Source organism: Callospermophilus lateralis, chromosome 7, assembly GCF_048772815.1.
Source record: "Callospermophilus lateralis isolate mCalLat2 chromosome 7, mCalLat2.hap1, whole genome shotgun sequence".
Taxonomy (NCBI): domain Eukaryota; kingdom Metazoa; phylum Chordata; class Mammalia; order Rodentia; family Sciuridae; genus Callospermophilus; species Callospermophilus lateralis.
In genome coordinates this window covers 38,175,355-38,194,896 of record NC_135311.1, presented here as the reverse complement: position 1 = coordinate 38,194,896, position 19,542 = coordinate 38,175,355, and the positions used below count along the sequence as shown (strand labels likewise).

The following is a 19,542-nucleotide window of genomic DNA, read 5'->3' as shown; positions in this document are numbered from 1 at the left end:
CAGACCAGCTAGAATCCATATTTCATGAGATAATCATTGTTTTTATCAAATCAGGAGTTTAATAGTTTACAGGAAAACAATCACTCCCTGTATACCAGCAGAAAATAAAGAACATTGAACTTATTTTGAGATAATATCAGCAGTAAAACCACCCAGATTTCATCATTTATTAGGTACCTATTCTGCCTCGCTGACAGTGTTTTATATCTTTTATTGAGTTAATGTTGTGACTTACATGTAAGGATTTTCAAATGATGAAACAACATTATGTTTCTGTAACTTACTTGTTTCTGTATAAAGTCTACATGTATATTGAAAATACATTTTAACTTTTGTTTACAGTTTTACATCTTAGTTCATGTAATTCTTACAATTTTCTTGTCTGACATTAGTATTATGGGTTTTTTGACTATATAAAAGAAGTTATAAAATGTTTCTATTTCTTTTTGTTACTCTCCGCAGTATGGGGCAATTTGTATGTGCTCATTTTTTCCTTGTATTTTTTCTTTATATTTTTTTTTATAAATATTTGGCAGAATTCACGAGGGGAAACTTCAAGGAAAATTTTTGAGAGATAAGTTTTTAATTTTGGGTCATGTTTTAAAAAAAATAAGCCTAACTCTATTCAGAACAAGTATTCAATTTTTTCTTTTCGTGTATTGGTTAAGCTTCCAATATTTTGTACAAGTCATCCAAATTGCCCAATTCATTATAGCACTTGGCTCATATCACCCTTTTATTATATTAAAGTCTATAGGGTTTGCAGTTATGTACCTTTTATATGATAATGAATGTCTGTTATCTCATCTTGACAAAGATTTATCCATTTTCGTAAGTTTCAAAGATCCAACTTTTGACTTTGTTGGCTCTTTATATGATCATATCATTTTCTTTATTTTTTCTTCATTCTATCTCTTTTAATGTGCTTTCCAATTTTTATTATTTGATGTAGATTCATACAGAACTTATTTTCACATTTGTTTTAAAAGCTAAATATTTTCTGGAAGCGGAGCTTTAGTCGAAGTCAGAATGTGTGAAGTGCTATACATGGTCCACGTGGCCTCTATTGTTTCGATTTTCTAATTGTCCATTTCTTTCTTTTCTTTTCCTTTCTTTCTCTTTTCTGTTTCTTATCCTTTTTTTTTTTTTTTTTTTTTTTTTTTTTTTTTTTTTTTTTTAGTACCAGGGATTGAACCCAGGAGAAATAGGAGAAATTTAACTCTGATCCACATCCCCAGCTCGACCTGCTTTTTAAAAAATTTTGAGACAGGGTCTTCCTAATTGACTGAGGGACTCATTAACTTGCTGAGGCTGGCTGGCTTTGAACTTGTGATCCTCCAGTTTCAGACTCCTGAGTGGCTGGGATTATAGAACTGTGTCACCACATCCAGCATTTTGTAATACATTAATTATTTAGAATATGTAATTCTGAATCTCCAGATAAAGGAGCCGTTTCTGTTTACTTTTTTTTTTTTTTTTTTAATTGATTTTTATTGTAGGTTGTTCAAAACATTACATAGTTTTTGATATATCATAATTCACACTTTGATTCAAGTGGGATATGAACTCCCATTTTTACCCCATATACAGATTGCAGAATCACATCAGTTGCACATTGATTTACATATTGCCATTCTGGAGTCTGTTGTATTCTGCTGCCTTTCCCATCCTCCGCTATCCCCCCTCCCCCCTCCCCTCCCCTCTTCTTTCTCTACCCCCTCTACTGTAATTCATTTCTCCCCCTTATATTTTCCCTCCTTTCCCCTCACTTCCTCTTGTATGTAATTTTGTATACCCCTGAGGGTCTCCTTCCATTTACATGCAATTTCCCTTCTCTCTCCCTTTCCCTCCCACCTCTCATCCCTGTTTAATGTTAATCTTCTTCTCATGCTCTTCTTCCCTACTCTGTTCTTAGTAACTCTCCTTATATCAAAGAAGACATTTGGTATTTGTTTTTAAGGGATTGGCTAGCTTCACTTAGCATAATCTGCTCTAATGCCATCCATTTCCCTCCAAATTCTATGATTTTGTCATTTCTTAATGCAGAGTAATACTCCATTGTGTATAAATGCCACATTTTTTTTATCCATTCGTCTATTGAAGGGCATCTAGGTTGGTTCCACAGTCTTGCTATTGTGAATTGTGCTGCTATGAACATGGATGTAGCAGTGTCCCTATAGTGTGCTCTTTTTAGGTCTTTAGGGAATAGACCGAGTAGTGGAATAGCTGGATCAAATGGTGGTTCCATTCCGAGCTTTCCAAGAAATCTCCATACTGCTTTCCAAATTGGCCGCACCAATTTGCAGTCCCACCAGCAATGTACAAGAGTACCCTTTTCTCCACATCCTCGCCAGCACTTGTTGCTGTTTGACTTCCTAATGGCTGCCAATCTTACTGGAGTGAGATGGTATCTTAGGGTGGTTTTGATTTGCATTTCTCTGACTGCTAGAGATGGTGAGCATTTTTTCATATACTTGTTGATTGATTGTATGTCCTCCTCTGAGAAATTTCTGTTCAGGTCCTTGGCCCATTTGTTGATTGGGTTATTCGTTATCTCATTGTCTAATTTTTTTAGTTCTTTGTATATTCTGGATATTAGGGCTCTGTCTGAAGTGTGAGGAGTAAAGATTTGTTCCCAGGACGTAGGCTCCCTATTCACCTCTCTTATTGTTTCTTTTGCTGAGAAAAAACTTTTTAGTTTTAGTAAGTCCCATTTGTTGATTCTAGTTATTAACTGTTGTGCTATGGGTGTCCTATTGAGGAATTTGGAGCCCGACCCCACAGTATGTAGATCATAGCCAACTTTTTCTTCTATCAGACGCCATGTCTCTGATTTGATATTAAGTTCCTTGATCCACTTTGAGTTAACTTTTGTGCATGGCGAGAGAAAGGGATTCAGTTTCATTTTGTTGCATATGGATTTCCAGTTTTCCCAACACCATTTGTTGAAGATGCTATCCTTCTTCCATTTCATGCTTTTAGCCCCTTTATCAAATATAAGATAGTTGTAGTTTTGTGGATTGGTTTCTGTGTCCTCTATTCTGTACCATTGGTCCACCTGCCTGTTTTGGTACCAGTACCATGCTGTTTTTGTTACTATTGCTCTGTAGTATAGTTTGAAGTCTGGTATAGCTATACCGCCTGATTCACATTTCCTGCTTAGAATTGTTTTTGCTATTCTGGGTCTTTTATTTTTCCATATGAATTTCATGATTGCTTTCTCTATTTCTACAAGAAATGCCGTTGGGATTTTGATTGGCATTGCATTAAACCTATAGAGAACTTTTGGTAATATCGCCATTTTGATGATGTTACTTCTACCTATCCATGAACAGGGTATATTTTTCCATCTTCTAAGATCTTCTTCTATTTCTCTCTTTAGGGTTCTGTAGTTTTCATTGTATAAGTCTTTCACCTCTTTTGTTAGGTTGATTCCCAAGTATTTTATTTTCTTTGAGGATATTGTGAATGGGGTGGTTGTCCTCATTTCCATTTCAGAGGATTTGTTGCTGATATACAGGAATGCCTTTGATTTATGCGTGTTGATCTTATAGCCTGCCACTTTGCTGAATTCATTTATTAGCTCTAATAGTTTCTTTGTAGACCCTTTTGGGTCTGCTAGGTATAGAATCATGTCATCTGCAAATAGTGATAATTTGAGTTCTTCTTTTCCTATTTTTATGCCTTTAATTTCTTTCGTCTGTCTAATTGCTCTGGCCAGTGATTCGAGAACTATGTTGAACAGAAGTGGTGAGAGAGGGCATCCCTGTCTTGTTCCAGATTTTAGTGGGAACGCCTTCAGTTTTTCTCCATTCAGAATGATGCTAGCCTGAGGCTTAGCATAGATTGCTTTTACAATGTTGAGGTATGTTCCTGTTATCCCTAGTTTTTCTAGAGTTTTGAACATAAAGGGATGCTGTACTTTGTCGAATGCTTTTTCCGCATCTATCGAGATGACCATATGGTTCTTATTTTTAAGCCTGTTGATGTGGTGAATAACATTTATTGATTTCCGTATATTGAACCAACCTTGCATCCCAGGGATAAATCCTACCTGATCATGGTGCACAATTTTTTTGATATGTTTTTGTATCCGGTTCGCCAGAAGTTTATTGAGGATTTTTGCATCTAGGTTCATTAGAGATATTGGTCTGTAGTTTTCTTTCTTTGAAGTGTCTTTGTCTGGTTTAGGAATCAGGGTGATGTTGGCCTCATAGAATGAATTTGGAAGTTCTCCCTCTTTTTCTATTTCCTTAAATAGCTTGAAAAGTATTGGTGTTAATTCCTCTTTAAAGGTTTTGAAAAACTCTGCTGTATACCCATCCGGTCCTGGGCTTTTCTTAGTTGGTAGTCTTTTGATGGTATCTTCTATTTCCTCAATTGATATTGGTCTGTTTAGGTTATCAATATCCTCCTGGCTCAATCTGGGCAAATCATATGACTTAAGAAATTTATCGATGCCTTCACTATCTTCTATTTTATTGGAGTATAAGGATTCAAAATAATTTCTGATAATCTTCTGTATTTCTGAAGTGTCTGTTGTGATATTGCCTTTTTCATCCCGTATGCTGGTAATTTGAGTTCTCTCTCTTCTTCTCTTTGTTAGCGTGGCTAAGGGTCTGTCGATTTTATTTATTTTTTCAAAGAACCAACTTTTAGTTTTGTCAATTTTTTCAATTGTTTCTTTCGTTTCGATTTCATTAATTTCAGCTCTGATTTTAATTATTTCTTGTCTTCTACTTCTTTTGCTGTTGTTTTGCTCTTCTTTTTCTAGGATTTTGAGTTGAAGTATTAGATCATTTATTTGTTGGTTTTTTCTTTTTTTAAGGAATGAACTCCAAGCAATAAATTTTCCTCTTAGAACTGCTTTCAATGTGTCCCATAGATTCCGATATGTTGTGTCTGTGTTTTCATTTATCTCTAAGAATTTTTTAATTTCCTCCTTGATGTCTTCTATAACCCATTGATCATTCAGTAACCTATTGTTCATTCTCCAAGTGATGCATGATTTTTCCTTACTTCTTTTATTGTTGATTTTCAATTTCATTCCATTATGATCAGATAATATGCATGGTATTATCTCTACTCCTTTATATTGTCTAATAGTTGCCCTGTGACATAATATATGATCTATTTTTGAGAAGGATCCATGTGCTGCTGAGAAAAAAGTGTAGCTGCTTGATGTTGGGTGGTATATTCTATATATGTCAATTAAGTCTAGGTTATTAATTGTGTTATTGAGCTCTATAGTTTCCTTATTCAACTTTTGTTTGGAAGATCTGTCCAGTGGTGAGAGAGGTGTGTTGAAGTCTCCCATGATTATTGTATGGTGGTCTATTAGACTCTTGAACTTGAGAAGAGTTTGTTTGATGAACATAGCTGCACCATTGTTTGGGGCATATATATTTATGATTGTTATGTCTTGTTGGTGTATGGTTCCCTTGAGAAGTATGTAGTGTCCCTCTTCATCCCTTTTGATTAACTTTGGCTTGAAATCTATTTTATTTGAAATGAGTATGGACACTCCTGCTTGTTTGCGAAGTCCATATGAGTGATATGATTTTTCCCAACCTTTCACCTTCAGTCTATGTATGTCTTTTCCTATCAGATGTGTCTCCTGAAGGCAGCATATTGTTGGGTCTTGTTTAGTGATCCATTCTGCTAGCCTGTGTCTCTTAATTGGTGAGTTTAAGCCATTAACATTTAGAGTTATTATTGAGATATGGTTTGTTCTTCCAGCCATATTTGTTTATTTATGTTACTAAACATGGTTTGTTTTCCTCTTTGATTATTCCCCCCCACCTTTACTGTACTACCTCCCGCTGTTGGTTTTCATTGATATTTTCCATTTCCTCTTCCTGTAATATTTTGCCGAGGATGTTTTGAAGAGCTGGTTTTCTAGCTGCAAATTCTTTTAACTTTTGTTTATCATGAAAGGTTTTAATTTCATCTTCCATCCTGAAGCTTAATTTCGCGGGATACACAATTCTTGGTTGGAACCCCTTTTCTTTCAACGTTTGAAATATGTTATTCCAGGATCTTCTAGCTTTCAGAGTCTGTGTTGAAAGATCAGCTGTTATCCTGATTGGTTTACCCCTAAATGTAATCTGCTTCCTTTCTCTTGTAGCTTTTAAAATTCTCTCCTTATTCTGTATGTTGGGCATCTTCATTATAATGTGTCTAGGTGTGGCTCTCTTATGATTTTGCACATTCGGCGTCCTGTAGGCTTCTAGGATTTGGGATTATGTCTCATTCTTCAGGTCTGGGAAGTTTTCTCGTATTATTTCGTTGAATAGATTGGTCATTCCTTTGGTTTGGACCTCAATACCTTCCTGTATCCCCATGACCCTTAAGTTGGGTCTCTTTATGTTATCCCATATTTCTTGAATGTTCTGCTCATGGTTTCTTAACAGCTTTGCTGAGCTGTCTATGTTCTTCTCCAGTTGAAATACTTTGTCTTCATTGTCTGATGTTCTATCTTCTAAGTGTTCTACTCTGCTGGTAGTATTCTCAATTGAGTTTTTAAGTTGGTTTATTGTTTCCTGCATTTCCAGGATTTCTGTTTGTTTGTTTTTTATAACCTCTATCTCCCTGTATAATTGATCTTTTGCTTCTTGGATTTGTTTGTGTAATTTATTGTCGAAGTGGTCGAAGTGGTCTTTCATTGTCTGATTTTGCTGTCTAATGTCTTCTTTGAGACTCCAGATCATCTGAAGCATGTATATCCTGAATTCTTTATCTGACATTCCATCTGCTGCAGATATTACCTCTTCTAAAGTTGAGTTGACCTGCATTGCTTGTGGTCCTTTCTTTCCTTGTCTTTTCATACTGATCGCGTTTCTTTCTTCTGGTAGCCACGCCCCCGTATCTGGTGCAAGAGACCTCAGTCGTCAGCACTGGTGGGTGCTGTAGCTGGGAGACCCGCGCCGCGCGGCTCCCGCCGGCTCCTGCGTCAGCGCCGCCTCAGCTCCCGCCGGTTCCCGTGCCGCTGCCACGGTTCCCGCCAGCTCCGTCCGGCTCCCTCGCCGCTCCTGCTAATTTAGAGTCCGCTGGGAAGGAATCTCTTTGGCCGATCTTTGGTGACTTTCCCTCTCTGCTATGGCGGGCCCCTGGCTCCTTGCAGGAGTGACCGAAGGGAGAGGTGGAACTGGCTTGTCTCTGGTCTGATATAATCTCTGGTTTTAGATCCCAGTTCGCTAATTCATAGAGGCTTGGTTAGATTTCCTTCCCATCCTCTCAAGGTGGGGAGCCCTTTCCTGGGTGGGCAGGGCCGTTAGCAGAGCCGGAAGGGCACGTGCCTTCTGTCGGGCCAGGCGGGGACCCTTCTGGCTGCGCTGGGCCGCCGGGGGCTCCCTCAGCGCCAGGCAGATGGCGCCCGCGTGGCTAAGAGCCGGGTGGGGTAACCCTTCGCAGAGCGGGCGGGCCGCCAGGAGTGCCGGGATGGTGGGAGCTGTCTGCCGGCCGGGCAGGGACCCTTCTCGACGAGCAGGGCCGCTGGGGGCACTTGTAAAGCCGGGCGGCTGCCGCCGCGTGTCTAAGACCCAGGCGGGCGGGGTGGCTGTTTGCAGGGCAAGAGCGGGACCGGCAGGGTAGCCGGGATGGCGGAAACTGTCTGTTGGCCGGGCAGGGACCCTTCTCGCCGAGCAGGGTCGCCAGGGGCGCTTGTAAAGCCGGGCGGCTGCAGCCTCGTGGCTAAGAACCAAGCGGGCGGGGTGGCTGTTTGCAGAACAAGAGCGGAATGGCGAGAGCTGTCTGCCGGCAGGGCGGGGACCCTTCTCGCCGAGCAGGGTCGCCGGGGGCGCTTGTAAAGCCGGGCGGCTGCAGCCTCGTGGCTAAGAACCAAGCGGGCGGGCTGGCTGTTTGCAGAACAAGAGCGGAATGGCGGGAGCTGTCTGCCGGCAGGGCGGGGACCCTTCTCGCCGAGCCGGGTCGCCGGGGGCGCTTGTAAAGCCGGGCGGCTGCAGCCTCGTGGCTAAGAACCAAGCGGGCGGGGTGGCTGTTTGCAGAACAAGAGCGGAATGGCGGGAGCTGTCTGCCGGCAGGGCGGGGACCCTTCTCGCCGAGCAGGGTCGCCGGGGGCGCTTGTAAAGCCGGGCGGCTGCAGCCTCGTGGCTAAGAACCAAGCGGGCGGGGTGGCTGTTTGCAGAACAAGAGCGGAATGGCGGGAGCTGTCTGCCGGCAGGGCGGGGACCCTTCTCGCCGAGCAGGGTCGCCGGGGGGGCTTGTAAAGCCGGGCGGCTGCAGCCTCGTGGCTAAGAACCAAGCGGGCGGGGTGGCTGCTTGCCGAGCAAGAGCGGAATGGCGGGAGCTGTCTGCCGGCAGGGCGGGGACCCTTCTCGCTGAGCAGGGTCGCCGGGGGCGCTTGTAAAGCCGGGTGGCTGCCGCCGCGTGTCTAAGACCCAGGCAGGCGGGGTGGCTGTTTGCAGGGCAAGAGCGGGACCGGCAGGGTAGCTGGGATGGCGGAAACTGTCTGTTGGCCGGGCAGGGACCCTTCTCGCCGAGCAGGGTCGCCGGGGGCGCTTGTAAAGCCGGGCGGCTGCAGCCTCGTGGCTAAGAACCAAGCGGGCGGGGTGGCTGTTTGCAGAACAAGAGCGGAATGGCGAGAGCTGTCTGCCGGCAGGGCGGGGACCCTTCTCGCCGAGCAGGGTCGCCGGGGGCGCTTGTAAAGCCGGGTGGCTGCCGCCGCGTGTCTAAGACCCAGGCATGCGGGGTGGGTGTTTGCAGGGCAAGAGCGGGACCGGCAGGGTAGCCGGGATGGCGGAAACTGTCTGTTGGCCGGGCAGGGACCCTTCTCGCCGAGCAGGGTCGCCGGGGGCGCTTGTAAAGCCGGGCGGCTGCAGCCTCGTGGCTAAGAACCAAGCGGGCGGGGTGGCTGCTTGCCGAACAAGAGCAGAATGGCGGGAGCTGTCTGCCGGCAGGGCGGGGACCCTTCTCGCCGAGCAGGGTCGCCGGGGGCGCTTGTAAAGCCGGGCGGCTGCAGCCTCGTGGCTAAGAACCAAGCGGGCGGGGTGGCTGCTTGCAGAACAAGAGCGGAATGGCGGGAGCTGTCTGCCGGCAGGGCGGGGGCCCTTCTCGCCGAGCAGGGCCGCCGGGGGTGCTTGTAAAGCCGGGTGGCTGCAGCGGCGTGGCTAAGAACCTGCCGGGTGGGGTGGCTGTTCGCCTAGCGAAAGCAGGGCCGCCAGGGTAGCCGGGATGGCGGGCGCTGTCTGCTGGCTGGGCGGGGACCCTTCTGCCGCGCTGCTCTGGGCCGCCTGCCGCTTGCAGAAGCGGCGGGTGGCCGCGGGATTGGACTCTGAGCCCGCGCTGCCAGTCAAGTTTCACTTGTCTGGGGCAAACTGTCACGTCTATTAAACTTACTAATTCTCGGCAGGTCTCCTTTCAACGGAATTTTGCTAGAAGATCCTCAGTAGGTAGAATGTAGCTGTTTTAATTGGTGTTTCTGATCCCGTTAATGTGGAGATATTGAAAGTGCAGCTTCCTCGCCGGCCGCCATGTTCTCTCCCTTAATCAACTCTTAAATGAAGTGAGCCTCTTGGAGCACTTCTGTTTACTTTTTTAATCACTAATTCAGCTTTATTACACTATGTCAGAAAAATATTTTGTATGTTTTCAGCCTTTTGAAATTTGTACATATTGTTTTACAGACAAACTTCATTTTCAGTATAAACGTTCCATGTTTAGTCCAAAAGAATATACATTTTTCTTTTGTTAAAAAGTTGGATTGTAAATATATCAATTAGGACATTTTTATTAATCTGCTATTTATAACAGATGAAGATATCAATTGCTTTATTTTTTTTATTTTAACCTTTTAATGTAGACAGTTATGTTAATAGACTTTATTTTATTTTTCCTTTTTATTATTATGACATAAACTTATATATTTATTGGGTATAGTGTGATATTTCAAAAAATATATGCAATGTACACTGACAAAAATCAAGAAAACTAGCATTTACCTCTCCTTTCCATTTCATCATGTTGTGAAACTTCAAGTGCCTCTCTTTTAGTTCTTTATAAAATATAGAATGGCTATGGTGAACAGAAGTCATCCTACTTTGCTATAAAGCACTAGAACTTTATTTTCATATCTAAGTTTTTGTGCCCATTGTTCATCTTCTTGCCATTCTCCCTTTTTAAGGTGATAGACTAATTTGTTTGAAATTGCCTTTTCAGAGATTACAAAAACCACAGCATTCAGGCTGCAGCATGAATATCATGGGATCCTTTCAGCCAAATCTATACTAAAAATCAGAAGGAAAAGGAGTAGATTGGAAATATTTGAAAAATTCAGAGCATGGAAAGGAAGGGTCCATTTATTTGTAAAGGTACAAAAAGGGAGGTTTCCGTTGTTAGAGATTACTGTCAATTTTTTAAAAATCTAAGTGTTTTGCATCAGGATAAAAGAAAAGATGCCTTGAGGGGCATCTCAAAAACCTGCAAGACTCCCTTCCCATGATAGTTGCATCAGAGATGTAGAAATATAAATTTGTTTCAAATATTTCAAGGCTGAATCATCTCAGGAAGGCACCCCACAGTAACCAATGTGCCTCCAAACATTTTGGGATTTATTCCCTGGTACTCAACTAGGAAAAGACTCCATGACCAGTGCAACCATTGTTCAAGTAGTGCCAGATATGTCTGTGGCGGACCTTGGCATTACTGTGTGAGGCTCCTTTGGAAGACGTGCAGAATGCAAGGCTTATGGAGTCATGTGGACTTTCATCAGTATTTCAGTGGAATGTCTGGAGTCCCAACAGTGTGCCCTAGGGTCAGAGTTCCAGCTAGGAGCACCTAGCTGGGCAATGTGTAATGGAAACATGAAAACATGGATGTAAAACTGCAGTTGAAACCCAAGAAAGATCATGGTACCCACAATGTGAAATGCCTGCTAAGGAGAGGTACAGAGCCAGCCAGGAAGCTGCCTATGTGCTGTAATAAGCAAGGCCTTGGGACAGGGCTTCCCAAGACCTTGCAGCCCACATTCTGCCCTAGTGCTCTGTGTGTCAGACAGGGAGCTTTCGAATTTCATGGTTGCCCCGTTGGTTTCAGACTTGCTCTGGGATGATCCCTATTACTATTTTCTTATCCTACACTTTTTAAATAGAAATGTTTGATCTGTGCCTGCCTCACATTGTATCCTGGAAGTATGTAACATTTATAAAAAACAGGGACTCATGTTAAATGTTCCTTGACTCTCAGAGGAGAGTTTGGACTTTGTTGAGCAACGTGGGAACATTTGACTTTGGGACTTTAGTGATGGAATGAGTGGATTTTGCTTTGTGAGATGTATAAACCTTGGGTATCAGGGACGAAATCTATGGCTTGAATATGGATGTTTTCCCCGAAAAGACCACAGGATAAAGGCTTGGTCCCCAGGTTGGCTCAAATAGCTCAATTAGAAGGTGCTATTGCTCTTTAGGAGGTAGGGCTTTATAGGAGATTATTACCTGGAGGTGTGTCCCAGGGTTGAACAAGGGACCCAGGCACATCCTTTGCCTCTGTTTTTTCTCTCCCCCACCCTCTCTGCTTCCTGGCCCATGATGTAAAATGTTTGATATGACATGAACATTGGCTTGTGGCACCCTCATAATCTCATAGAAGCCTAAAACACTGAAACTGCCCAATTGTGAGCTGGAGCGCCCAGAGCTATGAGCTAAATAACCTCTTTACCTTGTATAAATGTCTTGGGCATTTCACTTTAAAGGTAGAACTGAATTATACAGTAATCAAATAAAAAACGTTAACTTTCAAATATCCATACTGTTCTATTTTCGATAATGCACATGAGTCCAGCCCACAATCCAGCCATACATGCCCCCATATTTGAATTCTCAAGACTAACATGGTTGGGCTCAATGAGGAACCTAACACAAGTGCATGATACCTGCAGTGATTCTTTTAAGGGCTCTCTGGGATTTATCACTACAACTCACTACTCTTCTCCATCTACACTACCCATAAAATGATTTTTATATTCAATGACTAAAGATTATTGTTACTTCAATCCTTGCACTATTAGTGAAGTAAACGGTAGGATGGAGTGGCCCATGAACCTATTTGCTCACTAGCAGAAGTACCACTGTTCTGGTAATTGTAGGCAAGACAGGTGACAACTCAACAGGTTCAAGAAGCTATACCATGTGAAATATTTGAGTAACAGAATACTGAATTTCATCCTCTAAATTTTCATTCCTAGTCAATTCAACATGATGAGTATATATTTAAAATTTAATTTTTTCTTTCTACAACTTCACTTCAGGATTTTAAAATTCTTCATATTTTTTAGTTTAAAATCATAGAGCGTATGCCTAGTTCCTGTGGTACACATGACCCTGTTCTAATACTGACTGAAAAAGTCCTAAGTTTCTCTTTTTTCCAAAATGTTACCAAAAAGTAAGAATTGAAACAAGAACAATATAAGAAGTGAGAAAAGATGAATCCTAACCAATTTTACTGACTTTTAAATACCACTGGACTTTTACTTATGGGAATGGTAGATTTTGTTATTTATGCTAAGCTAATCTCCAGAGTACAACTAGTCATAGACTTTCAAAAATTCTACCTGATGACATCTGAGAGCTATTAACACAGTGAAAAATTAGAGGGCTACAAGCCAGGAAAGGAAAGAAGTCTTGCTAGGCAGAGCCCAAGGTCTGGAACCTCATTTCCTTCACTTACAGACTCCTACAAATTCTAAAGACACAAAGGGGTGAGCAGAACATTGCACAGGCTAATGGGGCCAGGGAACAAAAATTAGGATTTGGTGGGTGCATAGGAAGAGAATTCCTGGTAAACACCTGGACTTTGGTTTGCAATTTTAAAGCCTACACCATCAGTCTCTCTACCCCAGGATAAAGTAAATCATAAATAGGAAAAAGAAAATGGAGCATTCGTGGTTAAAATCCAGGTTGAATATTGTATTACTGATCTGATTCAGATCAACAAGCATTGCTAGTCCTGAACTCTGTGAAGTCGAGTAATAAAAAAGATAAATGAATCAAAGTCAATTAGAGTAATAAAAAGGATAGATGAACCAAAGTCAATTATTATTTTATTCTGAAAGTTAAATTTATGTGTGCTGTAAATTCAAATATATAACAACCACAGAACACAGGAAGTGGTAAAAGGATAGTAAAATATTCCAAAGTAACTCAATTAGCAAAGTGGTAAATTATTAACTAAGATTAAGTTGTAATGTTTAGGATTATGGGAAGGTTTATAGAATAGCCAACAAAGGAAGAGTAGAAGATCATCAAACCAAGTTCATAATTGGGAAGGTGGTGTAAGTAAAAAGATTTGCTCTAAAAGAGGTACAAAACAGGAAAGAGAAAGAGGCAGGAAGAATGAAGCAATATGAAGATAGCAGATTGAGTTATAAATACAAATCTAGTAGTAAATTATATTAAAATAAATATTCTGAATATTTAAATGACAAATACTATGAAAGTAAGTAGGAAATGACTTACTATTACCCGTATTGTATTCACAAGAGAAGTATAAGAAATGTAACTAAAGAGAAGGCCTAGAGTTAAGAAGATGGAAAAGGACATAAATAAAAACACCAACCCTGAGGAACCCAATTAGGCCCTACCAAGTCCTGAAAATATTACCTCACTGGCACGGAAACATTAAAAGAAGAAACACATCATAAGGAAGATGTAGCATTTGTAAATATTTAGGCACGTGATAGGACATTCTCTAAATTACGAAGCCAACGATATTATATTAAAAAAGAGATTAAAATGTATAATTTTGGTGGAGAATTTTATTCACATACCTGTGTGAATTATAGAAAAGCAAATTGCTGAATATGTATTAGAGGGGCACAGCACAATTAATAGAAGTGACCTAACTGATGTATTTAGAATTCAACTTTTAACACCAGAACCAGAATTCTCTTCCAATAAAAACAAACACTTCTATTGAAAATGAAGTTTATTTATGAAACAATATGAGCAAATTTTAGAATGAAAACTCACAAAATATTATTGCTGGTACAATAGCAATGATATTTCTGGCAAAACCCCATACTACCTGGAATTTCGAAATATAATTTCTAAATAAATGTCATAATGAAAAATTAGAAAATACATTGAACTGACCAAGATGACACAGTACTTCAAGCCTCCTGACATGCACTAAAGCCCTGTTTCAATAGAATTCTTAGACTTTAAATAAAGCAAATATGGGAAAATATATTACTTAACAATTTTCACCAAGAAATTAGAACAATGAATGCAAATTAATCCTCAAAGAAGTACAAGGGAAAATATTGCATGATTTGGATGACTTGTACAAAATCTTTGAAAATCATCAAAGATGAAGAAAAAGAAAATTCCAAATATACAATAAAGAAGAGCTAGAAACATTCTCAAAAACTGGCCACAAATCCCAGCTTGGGAGGTTGAGGCAGAAGGATCACAAGTTCAAAGCCAGAGTCATCAACTTAACCAGGCGCTTAGGTAATTGAGGAAGACCCTGTCTCAAAAAATGGGAGTAAGGGTGCAGTGGATGTGACTCAGTGCTTAAAGCATCCCTGAGTTCAATCCCTGGTGGGGGAAAAAAAAGAAAAACTGGCCACTAAATTTAATGCTTTTCTATTAAAAAAACAAAACCCAAAAAACCTCCCAACACATGACTGCATTGGTGAATTCACTAAATCTACACAAATAATTCAAACAAAAGTAGGCACATCCAAATTGTCCCACACACTGGGGGGGGGGACACAACCATTTCATTTCATTTTATTTAGTCAAAAAATCCTTAATACCAATACCTGATAGGAACACTGTAAAAGTTAAATGAACATAAACAGATGTAAAATCCACAACAAAACATTCTGAAAGTGAATCCATGTGTATATATTACATGCAAAACAAGTGGGTTACAGACACATAATTTTTTTTTTTGAAATTTCAAGTTCATTAAGTATAAGGCACATATTAACTGAATAAAAAAATCTTAAAATTCCTATTAAATACATAGTATGTTTTTAATGAATGATGAAGTTTGGGAGGAGTACTACTTTTGATAGCATCTCAAAATAAATTCACAGTTCTTAATTGTTTTGCTGCTGGTATATAAATTGTGACTATCTTACAAACTATTGGGAAAATGCTTTGATCAGCATCAATGATTACTTGATAAAATGTATAAAGGTTGACTCCTGGGATGACATCCCAAGTTTCTAGATTTCTCGGAACTTATTCCAAATGGGAGAGAAGACTTGACGAGCGCTCACTGAATGTCCTGATACGACCTGTCAAGAAAGCCAGAACAACAAGCCATTTGTGTCTAAGACATATGCATACGTCCTCACTTATAGGAGAACTACTCACCATAGCCAAAAGTGGAAATGGTCCAACATCCAGTAATGAATAAATGGCTAAAAAAATGTGGTGTGTACTCATGGAATGAAATGTTATACCACCTAAAGAAAGAAGGGAATTCTGATAGGCTACAACAGAACTGAACACTCATTGCTAAGTGAGATAAATCAGTCACAAATGACAATTACTACTTGCTTCCAATTATAGGAGTTACACAGGGTCGTCAAGTTCATAGAGATGGAAAGTGGAGGAGCCACCAACAAGTTGCGGGACAGGGAACAGAGAAGCATTTCTGAGTGCAAAGTGAGTTTCCACTATGCGGAAGAAAAAGGTTTGGGAGAAGGATGAAGGTGGTGGATGCAAAGTATGGAAATGCATTTAACACACTTAAAAATGGTAACGATGGTACATCTTGTGTGATTTTTACCGCAATTTTTAAAATTGATTCTCAGCAGGTAACAGGAGTGAAGAAGAAGTTCTGGTGGAAAGAAGGAGGTTTTGTGCTACACGTAGATGGCAGGAGAAAACAGTGGGAGTACCTACAGAGAAGGAAGACTAAGGAAATAAACTCACCTGCGCCTCCAGAACCACAATGCAAGCCCCAGAAAAATGAGCGCACAGGGCACTATGATTGCCAAAATGATCAAGCCAACAGAGAGGGGGTGTCCTGTGAATGGGGAGAGAGCACAGGGGATGATGTCCCTTCAAGTCCCGTACATTCACCCCTTCCCTTCCCTTGTGTATCTCCACAGCCTTCATTCTCTAAAGTCCCTTTGTCCACTCTTCTCTCCTGGTCCCTGTCCCCAGCCCCCACACCAACCATTCTCTTTTCCCCTCAACCTTCCAATCCTCCCTCTGTGCTTGAGCACCACCTCCCCCATCTGTACCCCTTTCTCGCCCCAGTGGAGGACGAGGTCCTGCCCTCCTAGACTGCTGTGCTTCACCCTGCAGGCCAGGCCAGCTGTGTCCCCAGATGCCACATCCAGGGTTGCTTGGAGATACCATGTGCCATCTGCATTGGGCAGGAAGTCACTTCTCTGGGTTCCCTCCTGCTCCTGCTCACCTCGCATCCACATCACCCACACGTGTTTGGGGTAGAAGCCAGAGACATGGCACACCAGCAGCACACAGTCAGGCCCAGGACTGGGACCACTGGACAGCCAGGCCTCAGGCTTCACTGGGACAGGAAAGGGAAGGAAGGAAGGGTGTCACATTATGACACTAACCCAGAGCACAGGGACCCATACACCCATTTCTATCTCTACTCATTTGCAAATGGAAACAGTTACCCATGAAGCCCCTCTTCTTCTTTGGGTACACTCCTACTCCTGGGCTGAAGAGGCAGTGGACAGTGACACCCAGCAGGACCTACCTTGCCTCTGCAGGTCTGCCTTCCCTGCTTCCAGGATGCTCAGGAGATATTGGGGGCAGGTTTCTAACAGCAGCTTCTCCACTGTTTCACAGATACCTTTGTACTTCGTGATCACTGTGCAGAATTTCTGTGCCCTGAGGTCACCTTCTGTGGAGGGCCAGCCTGTCTTGAAGCTCAGAAAATCGATTCCTTTTAAAGACCCCCTCAGGAAGCCCATGATGGTTCCCCCTGAGCGCAGCTCACAGCCTGCTAAGCCCTGGATCTCAAAAGGGTCTGGGCAGAAGGAAAACAGAAAAGTTACTGAGTAGCAAACATGGAAAGGGATGTGGGGAAGACCCAGGATGTTGATTCTGGGTGAGGGAAAAAAATCTGGAAAGTAAAATGAAGAGCCTAAATAATCATAGCATTTGGAGATTTTCAGGAGGAAAGCACTGAGGACAAGTATGAATATTGTGAACAGGGTAAGCATCTGTGTAAAGTAGACCATGGGTACAGGAGAGGGGAGAGGCAGAGGGTAAGGAAGAGTGTCGAGCAGTCACCACCAGCACAGCTTTCAAAGGAAACCAGAACTTCACATGGAGAGAAGTTTGAATGGATGGATAGGAAGAAGAGGCACACTTTATGTCTCTCAGGACAAAGAGGAAAGGAAGGAGCAAGTTTCACAGGAGACATACCTGGGGCTGGTCACAGAGCAGACCTGTCATATCTAGCAGAGATAAATGCACAGGCAGCAAGATATGAAATATTTTGTGGAGGTGTGGAGTCCGAGAGGGAGCCGACTATAAGAGGTGTGTGCATGCAGCTGGGTGAAGAAAGGAGGATGGGGAAGGAGCAGAGGGAGCAGTCCTTTGGAGCTGGAGCTAAAGTCCCTCACATCCCCCAGGTGTGAGGACGGAACATACACTCCAACTGGAACTCACTGACATGATCCTGCACTTCACTGGTGAAAACAGAGAAGTAGACTTGGAAGATCTCCTCCAGCATCAGAATGGCCTCATCACTGAAGTTGCCCTTGGCCCAGGGCTTTAGGAAGATGGCAGTGCCTGCCTCACTATCCCAGCCATGAATCTGCATATCTTCCAACCAGCCTGAGGCTTGGTTCTGTGACCAGGTGCTGTTGACAAAGGATGAGATTTGGATGCCATAGAAGGAGGTCGGCCCCTGGGAGGCTGTGAAGAAAGGAAGGAAAGAGAGTGAAGAGAAAGGGAGAAACAGGAGGGAAAGAGAAATCATGTGTACTGGAAACATGCAGGAACGGAGACCCCAGGGTATGCAGATGCATAATGCCTGACACATTTGAGAGCCCAGGACCTCAGGCTGCAGCCCCACCTCCAGCAGGTGGAACAGGGATGGAGTCAGGAGGGGGCAAGACCTCAGAATCTAGGTGCACCTAGGCAAGGCACCCTGCCTTCTACCAGACCCTGCAACACTGGCGGATCAGGAGTTGCCAGTGTTAGTCTTACCTTCCTGATTGCCACCACCTGGGAAGAGAACTGCTAGCAACACAAGTTGCAGGAGCAGCATTTCACTGAGAGAGGACTTCTGACTCTCAGCTGGTGTTTGATCTCTCATTTCTGAAACCCTGTCTCTCAGCACTCTGTAGTGACTTCCTCTCTTCCAACTGACAGATCTCTTCCTTATACCAATTGATTGGAGAAGAAGTGTGCCTCCCACAGCCCTTGCGACTCCTACTCCACCTCTCATTTCCTCCTGTAGCCATGACTTCTAGCCTTATTCTTACCTCCCTGCCTTTCCGCTTCTCTCCAGATCCACAGCTTCCTTGAGCTAAGCTCAGAAAAATCCCTATGTGATTTTGAAAGTTCGCTTCATCTCCCTATTTGTAAGTCTGTAAATTGAGGAAGTAACAGTAAGGAATTTCTCAGTTGCCCCTGTGCTGGGAAGGACCCTTCTGGTTTATCCACCCAACTCAGCCTCTCTCCCTTCCATTTCCCTATCTCTGGGAATGTCATTATTCCTTCCCTGTATTATCAGTGTCTCCTTGTCCCTGTGTCATCCTCCTTGTCTGGTCGCCCTAGTTCACATTCATATTTCTGATGTTCTATTTTCATATCTTGACTCCAACTTTGTCAACCTCTTTGAATTTCCCACTGTATCTGTAAAATCAGCCAATCTACCAGAGTCTTGGGAGGAAAAAAAAATCAATAGACATAATATACAACAATTAGACCAGAAACCTGAAAAATGAAGACAAACATCTCTCTGATTTTATCTTCCCTTTTTTAATTCACCAAACAGAATACAAAGAAATGAACATGAAACCACTGAAAAATCTCTCAAGTAAAAATGTCAGTCAAGTAAAAGATCAGTCGAGTAAAAACGTCATGAAAACCTACAACAGAAACAGCAGAATGATGAGAGTTCCAGCATACAGTACACCTGGCCCAAAGCAAAATATAAAACACTGTGAGGCTGGGGAGGCTTTCTCTGTTACAGTGTCCCTTCAGAGTTTCTTATTATTGTTTGTTTTTCAACTGCACACACTCCAGTCCTTGCTTGGGTTCTTTTTTGTTTGTTTGTTTGTTAGTTGTATTTGGACACAATACGTTTATTTTATTTATTTTTACGTGGTGCTGAGGATCGAACCCAGGGCCCCACAATTGTTAAGCGAGGGTCTACCACTGAGCCCCAATGCCAGCCCCTGCTTTGATTCTTTTTCTACAAGTGTATTTTACCCTATCCTCAGTTCTGGACCAGTACGTGAACGCAGACAGACAATGCTCACTAAGCCTTTGAGGCACAGTAGTAGGAACAGAGAGTAGAAGGAAGAGAAAATAATGAGTGAGAACATAGGTACCAAGAGGGTATCTGCAATCGGAA

The 19,542-nt window shown here is 42.3% G+C and overlaps 1 protein-coding gene across 1 annotated transcript; it reads right to left on the bottom strand.

The window, feature by feature from the left end:
* Window positions 1–15,240: 15,240 nt before the first annotated feature.
* On the bottom strand, window positions 15,241–18,228 carry LOC143404196 (T-cell surface glycoprotein CD1b-like). The gene is made up of 6 exons (XM_076862479.1): window positions 18,168–18,228; window positions 17,607–17,873; window positions 16,705–16,977; window positions 16,231–16,509; window positions 15,906–15,999; window positions 15,241–15,262 (listed from the first exon to the last, which is right to left on the bottom strand). Exons 1-6 carry the CDS (start codon window positions 18,226–18,228, stop codon window positions 15,241–15,243), a joined length of 996 nt encoding a protein of 331 aa, XP_076718594.1.
* Window positions 18,229–19,542: the final 1,314 nt, after the last annotated feature.